At 45.4% G+C, this 12,210-nt stretch overlaps 1 protein-coding gene across 1 annotated transcript in view; it reads left to right on the plus strand.

The window, feature by feature from the left end:
- The window catches only part of LOC106595568 (thyrotropin-releasing hormone-degrading ectoenzyme), a 410,422-nt gene that overhangs the window by 166,795 nt on the left and 231,417 nt on the right, over window positions 1-12,210 (plus strand). Inside the window, 1 exon segment of the mRNA XM_082978004.1 lies at window positions 5,029-5,183. Within this exon segment, the coding sequence (XP_082834130.1) occupies window positions 5,029-5,183 (155 nt within the window).

Below are 12,210 nucleotides of genomic sequence, written 5' to 3' on the forward strand. Positions count from 1 at the left end.
TTCCTTCTGTTGTCCGCATGGCTCTTCCTCTTTTCAGAACTCCCATCCCTCCTCTCCAAACTCCTCCTGTCCTCTCCCATCCCTCTTCTCCAAACTCCTCCTCTCCTCTCCCATCCCTCCTCTCCCATCCCTCCTCTCTCATCCCTCCTCTCCCATCCCTCCTCTCCCATCCCTCCTCTCCAAACCCTTCCTCTCCTCTCTCATACCTCCTCTCCTCTCTCATCCCTCCCATCCCACCTTTCCAAACTCCTCTTCTCCTCTCTCATTCCTCCTTTCCAAACGCCTCCTCTCCTCTCTCATCCCTCCCATCCCATCCCATCCCACCTCTCCAAACTCCTCCTCTCCTCTCTCATCCCTCCCATCCCATTCCACCTCTCCAAACTCCTCCTCTCCTCTCCCATCCCTCCCATCCCACCTCTCCAAACCCCTCCTCTCGCATCCCTCCTTTCCAAACTCCTCCTCTCCTCTCCCATCCCTCCCATCCCAACTCCTCCTCTCCTCTCCCATCCCCCCTCTCCAAACTCCTCCTCTCCTCTCTCATTCCTCCTCTCCAAACTCCTCCTCCCCTATCCCATCCCTCCTCTCCCATCCCACCTCTCCAAACTCCTCCTCTCCTCTCCCATCCCTCCCATCCCTCCTCTCCAAACTCCTCCTCTCCTCTCTCATCCCTCCTCTCCAAACTCATCCTCTCCGGTGTCATCCCTTCTCTCCCATCCATTCCTCCTCATCTCTCCAATCCCTCCTCTCCTCTCTCCTAACCCATCCATCCTCTCCTCTCCCATTCCTCCTCTGCTTCCTCTTTTCCTCTGCCTCCAACCACCACATTAACCCTTCACCACTCTGTTCCCGCCGAAGACTTCTCAGAGGCCATCTTGATGAAGACTAAGTGAATCATTTGTGTGAGTGTGTGTAGGAGTGAGAAGGAGTTTGATATAATAGACAGTGAATCATTTGTGTGAGTGTGTGTAGGAGTGAGAAGGAGTTTGATATAATAGACAAATAGGGATGTCCACATCTCAGTGCCTGTAGCATATTCCTACTGTATCCTGTTAGAAGTGTAACATATTCCTACTGTATCCTGTTAGAAGTGTAACATATCCCTACTGTATCCTGTTAGAAGTGTAACATATTCCTACTGTATCCTGTTAGAAGTGTAACATATCCCTACTGTATCCTGTTAGAAGTGTAACATATTCCTACTGTATCCTGTTAGAAGTGTAACATATTCCTACTGTATCCTGTTAGAAGTGTAACATATTCCTACTGTATCCTGTTAGAAGTGTAACATATTCCTACTGTATCCTGTTAGAAGTGTAACATATTCCTACTGTATCCTGTTAGAAGTGTAACATATTCCTACTGTATCCTGTTAGAAGTGTAACATATTCCTACTGTATCCTGTTAGAAGTGTAACATATTCCTACTGTATCCTGTTAGAAGTGTAAGGGCTGTGATGTCTGGACAGATAGATGCATACCACTATTTAATCAGCTAATCAACGTTTCCTTCCTTGAAAGCGTATAAACACACACATTTTACGTGTCGGAAAGTGGATGCCTCTATTTAATCAGCTAATTAACTTTTCCTCCCGTGAAAATGGTTAGAGCGTGTCGACCTGTGTGGATACAGCGTGTCGCCCTGCGTGTGCCCCTGTTCATTGTCATCAGCCGCCTCATTGGAAGCCCATGCAGCCCATGCAGAGCCAATATAAAACTGGAATTGCCCCGTAGCCGTCAAGTCTTTCAGTCATAAATCACAATTACAATGGCCAATTAGAGCCTGCCTGTTCCCTTTTAATTTCCTCTTTGCGTCTAATTCTAGAATGCTAATTCAATAGAAACATCTGGTTAGCTTCTATCGTCATGCCTGTTTTATAACGGTGCGTTGTTGTTGTTTTCCACATTCATCTTGTTGTTTTTGTCCTGGTGCCATGAGAATCGTCGTTATGAGAGCCGTCGTTATGAGAACCGTCGTTATGAGAGCCGTCGTTATGAGAGCCGTCGTTATGAGAGCCGTCTTTATGAGAGCCGTCGTTATGAGAGCCGTCGTTATGAGAACCGTCGTTATGAGAATCGTCGTTATGAGAGCCGTCGTTATGAGAATCGTCGTTATGAGAGCCGTCGTTATGAGAATCGTCGTTATGAGAGCCGTCGTTATGAGAACCGTCGTTATGAGAGCCGTCGTTATGAGAACCGTCGTTATGAGAACCGTCGTTATGAAAGCCGTCGTTATGAGAACCGTCGTTATGAGAGCCGTCGTTATGAGAATCGTCGTTATGAGAGCCGTCGTTATGAGAGGCGTCGTTATGAGAGCGGTCGTTATGAGAGCGGTCGTTATGAGAGCCGTCGTTATGAGAGCCGTCGTTATGAGAGCCGTCGTTATGAGAGCCGTCGTTATGAGAGCGGTCGTTATGAGAACCGTCGTTATGAGAACCGTCTTTATGAGAGGCGTCGTTATGAGAGCGGTCGTTATGAGAGCGGTCGTTATGGGAACCGTCGTTATGAGAGCCGTCGTTATGAGAACCGTCGTTATGAGAGCCGTCGTTATGAGAGCCGTCGTTATGAGAGCGGTCTTTATGAGAACCGTCGTTATGAGAGCCGTCGTTATGAGAGCCGTCTTTATGAGAGCCGTCGTTATGAGAACCGTCGTTATGAGAATCGTCGTTATGAGAACCGTCGTTATGAGAGCCGTCTTTATGAGAGCCGTCGTTATGAGAGCCGTCGTTATGAGAGCCGTCGTTATGAGAACCGTCGTTATGAGAGCCGTCGTTATGAGAGCCGTCGTTATGAGAACCGTCGTTATGAGAGCCGTCGTTATGAGAACCGTCGTTATGAGAGCCGTCGTTATGAGAGCTGTCGTTATGAGAACGTTTCTCTTTCTCCCCTTCTCTCGTTCTTCTTCTCTCCCTCCCTCTCTCCCTCTCCTTCATACCCCTCTCTCTCAAATCAAGTCTATTCATGATATCCTCTAGCTCCTTCCTGCTGCTTCCTAAACTATGTCTCACAAACACTGGGATGTTTCCCTCCCCTGTCACAGCCTCCCGATACTCTACAGGCGTGAGGCACAGGAGCGCATGCATCCATGTCACATTTCTCTGTCACACGCCAAGCGATAGATAACCCCTCACTTCCAGAAATGATCAGTCATTTACCTCAAAGGAATATGCAAATGGCTGTACATAGCGTGTATCTAGTTTCTTCCCAAAACAACCCGGTAATCGTATTACGGCACTGCAACAGCCACAGTACTTACTCGAACTTGTTTTTTTAAAACCACGCCGCATGTTGACTTTGACTAAGATAAGGAGTGGATCAAAAACACTTGGGTTTGCCAAGGCTGTGATAAGGCGTGCAGAATTTACAGGTGCCTGAATTTACAGGCCTCCTACTATGCCCACAAAAACATGAGTCTAATCTTCCCGCTTCCTGGTTTTTAAATAAGAGATTTAGTTTCTTCTACGCCTGACCCCTGCGGGTACTGCCATTGAGCCAAATTGTCAACGCACCAATCACACGTCATGATACTGCCAGTCTCCCAGATTAAGGAAGCTAGTCTTAAAGTAGCAGCTTATTTCTTACTTCTGCAGGTGATGTTTATTGGAAACACAATAGAAAGCACAGTAACAGTGTTGACAGTAGAGAGCTGGGAATTCTGCATGGATTCAGTGAAACAAAATGACATCTGTCCCGGTTAGGATCGTCTCTGTCTCTCTCTGTGTAAACTAGGGCTGTTGTTTTTAAAAGGGAAACACAGTGCCTTTTTTTTACTGCCTGTTGACTCCTGAGAAATAAAAATGGTTCTTTCATTCCTTGTAATAAATAAAGCGGAGTTTTAAAATCCCCCTTTTTCTTTATCTTGCTGTGGAAATGTCTTCCATCACTCAACGGCTGTCACAGAGAACTCCACCACTCTCTTTTCCTTAGTGGAGAGACCTGGAGAGGGAGAAAGATATGTGTTTCCCAGTGACAAGGCACATATATATGTAAAAAGACAAGTTTCTTACTTTCCTCATCTTCCATAAAGAAAAGCCTACGTGGTCCATGTCTTTGAAGAAAAAAACCCAGTAAACAATGGTTGCCTTGAAATGTCCTTTACCTGTTGTCTGAAAACCTCTCATGTCTCGGCTGTGTCCTCTTCCTCTCTCACCTTTGACCTGTGTGTGTGTGTGTGCGTGCGTGCGTGCGTGCGTGTGCGTGTGTACATTTGTGATGCCAATTCTTCACAACCTGTCTGCCAAACCAAAAGACAAACCATTCAAGGCTAGTACTACTTTATCTTTTCCAGTTGTTCTAATGCCTTTATGAATACGCATTTGGATCAACACATCTGTTTCACTGTTGAACCTAGATTATTGTTTACTAGCTGTTGTCCAATGACTACTAATTATGGTGTAACCACTCCCTCTTCAACCAGGGTTGATTGGAGCGTGGTCTGTTTAGTAGAAGGCAGCGTTGTGTCGTTGTATCTTGGTTTCTCCCTTGACGAAGGACTTGCTGACTAAACACGTCTGAGTTTGAAACTTGTTGTCCTATTAATCATGCCATAACTTACATATTTATTTAACCTTTATTTAACTAGGCAAGTCAGTTAAGAACCAATTCTTATTTAGAATGACGGCCTACCCCGGTCAAACCCAGACGACGCTGGGCCAATTGTGAGCCGCCTTATGGGACTTCCAATCACGGCCGGATGTGATTCAGGCTGGAATGGAACCAGGGTCTGTAGTGACGCCTCTAGCACTGAGATGCCGTGCCTTAGACCTCTGAACCAGGGTCTGTAGTGACGCCTCTAGCACTGAGATGCCGTGCCTTAGACCTCTGCACCACTAGGGAGCCGATCATGCCGTAACTTACATAAAGGCATTTTAAACTAATTACATGACGAGTGCCTTGCTCCTTTTAGTTGTTTTGACTTCGACGGTGTCAACAGGTGGACGTGAATTCAAGGATGTTGTTTTTGTTTTGTTACCTCGTGTCTCGGCTGCTGCACTCTTCTCTCTAACCTTTAACCTCTCTGTGTTTTTACCAGACCTGCTGGCCGTGCCCAAGCACCCCTACGCTGCCATGGAGAACTGGGGTCTGAGTGTGTTTGTAGAGCAGAAGATCCTACTGGACCCAGAGGTCTCATCCTTTTCCTACCAGATGGAGCTAACCATGGTGGTGGTTCATGAGATCTGCCATCAGGTATAATACACTATGCTATGCTAGGCTATGCTACACTTCTCCCACCAGATGAAGCTAACCATGATGGCGGTGCATGAGATCAGCCATCACTTATAATACACTATGCTATGCTATGGAAGGCTACGATACACTTCTCTTACCAGATGGAGCTCATTACAGTGGTGATGCATGAGATCTGCGATCAGGTATAATATACTATGCTAGGCTAGGCTAGGCTACGCTACACTTCTCTTACCAGATGGAGCTCATTATGGTGGTGGTGCATGAGATCAGCGATCAGGTATAACACACTATGCTAGGCTAGGCTAGGCTATGCTACGCTACACTTCTCTTACCAGATGGAGCTCATTATGGTGGTGGTGCATGAAATCAGTGATCAGGTATAATACACTATGCTATGCTAGGCTAGGCTATGCTACACTAGGCTACATTACTATACAATACACTAGGCTATGTAATGCTATGCTACGCTAGGTAATTCTATGCATTACACTTTTTGTACCATCAGGTACAAAACACTACTGACTAAACTCATGCCATCTTTAGGGCCCTGAGTTGTTCCTTACTTGAAACCATGGGTCTTAATTATACCCTGTAACTGGGGGCTGGAGTGTTTTTCTGATCAGGTCACGTGGTAAAACACTCCTGGTCCTTCGTCACCACAGCAGAGTAGAGCTTCAGTTATACCAGGCTCCTTGATGACAATAGGATGAGGGCTGAGTGTTTGTGTTCTACTCTGTTTTCCCTGAGTCTCTCAGGCAGGTGCCTTAATCAAACTCTGGGTCTACATCAAAGACTCTTTCTCTCTGTCTCTCTCTCTCTCTCTCTCACACACACACACACACACAGACAGACAGACAGACAGACAGACAGACAGACAGACAGACAGACAGACAGACAGACAGACAGACAGACAGACAGACAGACAGACAGACAGACAGACACACACACACACACACACACACACACACACACACACACACACACACACACACACACACACACAGTCCATTAGTTTGTCTAGCTGATAGAGATCAGAAGGGTTTTATATATCAGTAACAAAGAGGACTGCTGCCATATCCACAGGTTAATGAAGGCTTGACAGAGATCAGAGGCTCACATCTGGCACAGTCATTATAGGTAATGGAAAACACAGCTCCATGTTTCTGCATAAATATAGCATTAGTGAGATGCAGCCAGTAACACATTAATAAACCCTCTGTGCGCGTTCTAACAGTCATTATTTGTTGTGATGATAAATGATAAGCTCAACCCCTGCAGTTCAGCTAGGTGATGTTTTCTTTCCATTACACCCATTCATTCATTTTCAATACATTTATTTCATCACAATAGTCCACTCACTAAGATTGTCACCCTATTAGACCAATGAGAAAGAGAGTTCCAAACCTCTCTGCCAATAACAGCTAGTTTTCAGTTTTCCCCTCCCCAACTCAGACCACTCCCAGACAGTCCTAGCTAAATTCTTGCTTGAGAAATTGCTATTTGCTAAGAAGCTATTTTTGTTGTAAACATTCACAGTAAGGTACTTAATTGTTACCCATAAATGATTTGATATTGAGATAAAAACAGCTGTGTTGGAACTTTTGCTAAATTAATTTATTGTAATTGTATCGAAAGGGTACAGGTGAACACTGTATTGGCCACTGCTAGCCTGATAACTAAGTCCTTGAAAGCCCTGTTTCTTAACCGTCCATCTGATTGATGTGTGATGGGATACAGGTACTGTAAACACTGTATTGGCTACCGTTAGCCCTGTTGTTTAACCGTCCATCTGATTGATGTGTGATGGGATACAGGTACTGTAAACACTGTATTGGCTACTGTTAGCCATGTTGTTTAACCGTCCATCTGATTGATGTGTGATGGGATACAGGTACTGTAAACACTGTATTGGCTACTGTTAGCCATGTTGTTTAACCGTCCATCTGATTGATGTGTGATGGGATACAGGTACTGTAAACACTGTATTGGCTACTGTTAGCCATGTTGTTTAACCGTCCATCTGATTGATGTGTGATGGGATACAGGATCACATTATGTCCCCTTTAAAACTCAGCTCTTTCCATTCAACTTGAATTTGACCCATTCCCCCCATGTTTATTCCTCCCTCTGTCTAGGACACTAAAACACTCCTGCACTGTTCTGTTCAGACTCATCAGCACGTTGTCCTTAGAGGGTTTATAGGGCCAGGGCTACAGAGGCTGACAGGATAGGATACACACACAAGCACCAACAGCCATCTACACTGGCAGATTAACACCCTGGGGTCCTATATATCCTGCCTGAGTCCCAAAAAGGCACCCTTTCCCCTATGTAGTGCACTTCTTTAGAACACGGACCATAGAGTAGTGTGTAGGGAATACAGTAGGGTGCCATTTAGGACACAGACTACTGTATATGTCCTGGCTTCAGCTGATTGGTCTTTTATCTCCTCATTATAGAGAGAACAGATAGTTGGAGAGGAAATACCGTTTAACACATCCTCCTCCTGCTGCTCTCACACAGTAATTAGACATCTGGCCAAAGCCTGAACACACACACACACACACACACACACACACACACACACATACACACACACACACACACACACACAAACACACACACACACACACACACACACACACACACACACACATACACTCATCTGACACAACAGGTTTCTCTCTGCTGTGTCTGGCTCCCCAATGGACCATCCATTGCTGGACAACACTCTGTTTTGCCCGAGAATCTCCCTCTCCCATCTCTACAGCTCAACACTGCTCTTCTCTCCAGTACTGTTAGTATCAGAGCTGCTCTTCTCTCCAGTACTGTTGTTATCAAAGCTGCTCTTCTCTCCAGTACTGTTGGTATCAAAGCTGCTCTTCTCTCCAGTACTGTTGGTATCAAAGCTGCTCTTCTCTCCAGTACACTGTTGGTATCAAAGCTGCTCTTCTCTCCAGTACTGTTAGTATCAGAGCTGCTCTTCTCTCCAGTACTGTTGTTATCAAAGCTGCTCTTCTCTCCAGTACTGTTGGTATCAAAGCTGCTCTTCTCTCCAGTACTGTTGGTATCAAAGCTGCTCTTCTCTCCAGTACTGTTGGTATCAAAGCTGCTCTTCTCTCCAGTACTGTTGGTATCAAAGCTGCTCTTCTCTCCAGTACTGTTGGTATCAAAGCTGCTCTTCTCTCCAGTACTGTTGGTATCAAAGCTGCTCTTCTCTCCAGTACTGTTGGTATCAAAGCTGCTCTTCTCTCCAGTACTGTTGGTATCAAAGCTGCTCCTCTCTCCAGTACTGTTGGTATCAGAGCTGCTCTTCTCTCCAGTACTGTTAGTATCAAAGCTGCTCTTCTCTCCAGTACTGTTAGTATCAAAGCTGCTCTTCTCTCCAGTACTTTTGGTATCAAAGCTGCTCTTCTCTCCAGTACTGTTGGTATCAAAGCTGCTCTTCTCTCCAGTACTGTTGGTATCAAAGCTGCTCCTCTCTCCAGTACTGTTGGTATCAAAGCTGCTCCTCTCTCCAGTACTGTTGGTATCAAAGCTGCTCTTCTCTCCAGTACTGTTGGTATCAGAGCTGCTCTTCTCTCCAGTACTGTTGGTATCAAAGCTGCTCTTCTCTCCAGTACTGTTGGTATCAAAGCTGCTCTTCTCTCCAGTACTGTTGGTATCAAAGCTGCTCTTCTCTCCAGTACTGTTGGTATCAGAGCTGCTCTTCTCTCCAGTACTGTTAGTATCAAAGCTGCTCTTCTCTCCAGTACTGTTAGTATCAAAGCTGCTCTTCTCTCCAGTACACTGTTGGTATCAAAGCTGCTCTTCTCTCCAGTACTGTTAGTATCAAAACTGCTCTTCTCTCCAGTACTGTTGGTATCAAAGCTGCTCTTCTCTCCAGTACTGTTGGTATCAAAGCTGCTCTTCTCTCCAGTACTGTTGGTATCAAAGCTGCTCTTCTCTCCAGTACATTGTTGGTATCAAAGCTGCTCTTCTCTCCAGTACTGTTGGTGTCAAAGCTGCTCTTCTCTCCAGTACTGTTAGTATCAGAGCTGCTCTTCTCTCCAGTACTGTTAGTATCAAAGCTGCTCTTCTCTCCAGTACTGTTGGTATCAAAGCTGCTCCTCTCTCCAGTACTGTTAGTATCAAAGCTGCCCTTCTCTCCAGTACTGTTGGTATCAAAGCTGCCCTTCTCTCCAGTACTGTTGGTATCAAAGCTGCTCTTCTCTCCAGTACACTGTTGGTATCAAAGCTGCTCTTCTCTCCAGTACTGTTGGTATCAAAGCTGCTCTTCTCTCCAGTACTGTTAGTATCAGAGCTGCTCTTCTCTCCAGTACACTGTTGGTATCAAAGCTGCTCTTCTCTCCAGTACTGTTGGTATCAAAGCTGCTCTTCTCTCCAGTACTGTTAGTATCAAAGCTGCTCTTCTCTCCAGTACACTGTTGGTATCAAAGCTGCTCTTCTCTCCAGTACTGTTGGTATCAAAGCTGCTCTTCTCTCCAGTACTGTTGGTATCAGAGCTGCTCTTCTCTCCAGTACTGTTAGTATCAAAGCTGCTCTTCTCTCCAGTACTGTTAGTATCAAAGCTGCTCTTCTCTCCAGTACACTGTTGGTATCAAAGCTGCTCTTCTCTCCAGTACTGTTAGTATCAAAACTGCTCTTCTCTCCAGTACTGTTGGTATCAAAGCTGCTCTTCTCTCCAGTACTGTTGGTATCAAAGCTGCTCTTCTCTCCAGTACTGTTGGTATCAAAGCTGCTCTTCTCTCCAGTACATTGTTGGTATCAAAGCTGCTCTTCTCTCCAGTACTGTTGGTGTCAAAGCTGCTCTTCTCTCCAGTACTGTTAGTATCAGAGCTGCTCTTCTCTCCAGTACTGTTAGTATCAAAGCTGCTCTTCTCTCCAGTACTGTTGGTATCAAAGCTGCTCTTCTCTCCAGTACTGTTAGTATCAAAGCTGCTCCTCTCTCCAGTACTGTTAGTATCAAAGCTGCCCTTCTCTCCAGTACTGTTGGTATCAAAGCTGCCCTTCTCTCCAGTACTGTTGGTATCAAAGCTGCTCTTCTCTCCAGTACACTGTTGGTATCAAAGCTGCTCTTCTCTCCAGTACTGTTGGTATCAAAGCTGCTCTTCTCTCCAGTACTGTTAGTATCAGAGCTGCTCTTCTCTCCAGTACACTGTTGGTATCAAAGCTGCTCTTCTCTCCAGTACTGTTGGTATCAAAGCTGCTCTTCTCTCCAGTACTGTTAGTATCAAAGCTGCTCTTCTCTCCAGTACACTGTTGGTATCAAAGCTGCTCTTCTCTCCAGTACTGTTGGTATCAAAGCTGCTCTTCTCTCCAGTACTGTTAGTATCAAAGCTGCTCTTCTCTCCAGTACTGTTGGTATCAAAGCTGCTCTTCTCTCCAGTACTGTTGGTATCAAAGCTGCTCTTCTCTCCAGTACTGTTGGTATCAAAGCTGCTCTTCTCTCCAGTACTGTTGGTATCAGAGCTGCTCTTCTCTCCAGTACACTGTTGGTATCAAAGCTGCTCTTCTCTCCAGTACTGTTGGTATCAAAGCTGCTCTTCTCTCCAGTACTGTTAGTATCAAAGCTGCTCTTCTCTCCAGTACACTGTTGGTATCAAAGCTGCTCTTCTCTCCAGTACTGTTGGTATCAAAGCTGCTCTTCTCTCCAGTACTGTTAGTATCAAAGCTGCTCTTCTCTCCAGTACTGTTGGTATCAAAGCTGCTCCTCTCTCCAGTACTGTTGGTATCAAAGCTGCTCTTCTCTCCAGTACTGTTGGTATCAAAGCTGCTCTTCTCTCCAGTACACTGTTGGTATCAAAGCTGCTCCTCTCTCCAGTACTGTTAGTATCAAAGCTGCCCTTCTCTCCAGTACTGTTGGTATCAAAGCTGCCCTTCTCTCCAGTACTGTTGGTATCAAAGCTGCTCTTCTCTCCAGTACACTGTTGGTATCAAAGCTGCTCTTCTCTCCAGTACTGTTGGTATCAAAGCTGCTCTTCTCTCCAGTACTGTTAGTATCAGAGCTGCTCTTCTCTCCAGTACACTGTTGGTATCAAAGCTGCTCTTCTCTCCAGTACTGTTGGTATCAAAGCTGCTCTTCTCTCCAGTACTGTTAGTATCAAAGCTGCTCTTCTCTCCAGTACACTGTTGGTATCAAAGCTGCTCTTCTCTCCAGTACTGTTGGTATCAAAGCTGCTCTTCTCTCCAGTACTGTTAGTATCAAAGCTGCTCTTCTCTCCAGTACTGTTGGTATCAAAGCTGCTCTTCTCTCCAGTACTGTTGGTATCAAAGCTGCTCTTCTCTCCAGTACTGTTGGTATCAAAGCTGCTCTTCTCTCCAGTACTGTTGGTATCAAAGCTGCTCTTCTCTCCAGTACTGTTGGTATCAGAGCTGCTCTTCTCTCCAGTACACTGTTGGTATCAAAGCTGCTCTTCTCTCCAGTACTGTTGGTATCAAAGCTGCTCTTCTCTCCAGTACTGTTAGTATCAAAGCTGCTCTTCTCTCCAGTACACTGTTGGTATCAAAGCTGCTCTTCTCTCCAGTACTGTTGGTATCAAAGCTGCTCTTCTCTCCAGTACTGTTAGTATCAAAGCTGCTCTTCTCTCCAGTACTGTTGGTATCAAAGCTGCTCCTCTCTCCAGTACTGTTAGTATCAAAGCTGCTCTTCTCTCCAGTACTGTTGGTATCAAAGCTGCTCTTCTCTCCAGTACTGTTAGTAACAAAGCTGCTCTTCTCTCCAGTACTGTTAGTATCAAAGCTGCTCTTCTCTCCAGTACTGTTGGTATCAAAGCTGCTCTTCTCTCCAGCGGTCTGTTACAGTACTGAGTATCAAAGCTGCTCCTCTCTCCAGCATGTCTGTCTGTGATACAGTACTGTTACTAACCCACTTTCTGGGCCTGGCATTGTTACAGTCTATTACTGAGAGATCAAACAAACGAAGTCAAGCCCATTTTTAGGTTTTCCAGTAAAAAGTGGAACATTGAAAAAAATATATATTTCTCCTCCCAATGGTTGTTCTCCTCAGAATTGAACTGGAACA

This window comes from Salmo salar, chromosome 07, assembly GCF_965601325.2.
Source record: "Salmo salar chromosome 07, fSalSal1, whole genome shotgun sequence".
NCBI lineage: Eukaryota > Metazoa > Chordata > Actinopteri > Salmoniformes > Salmonidae > Salmo > Salmo salar.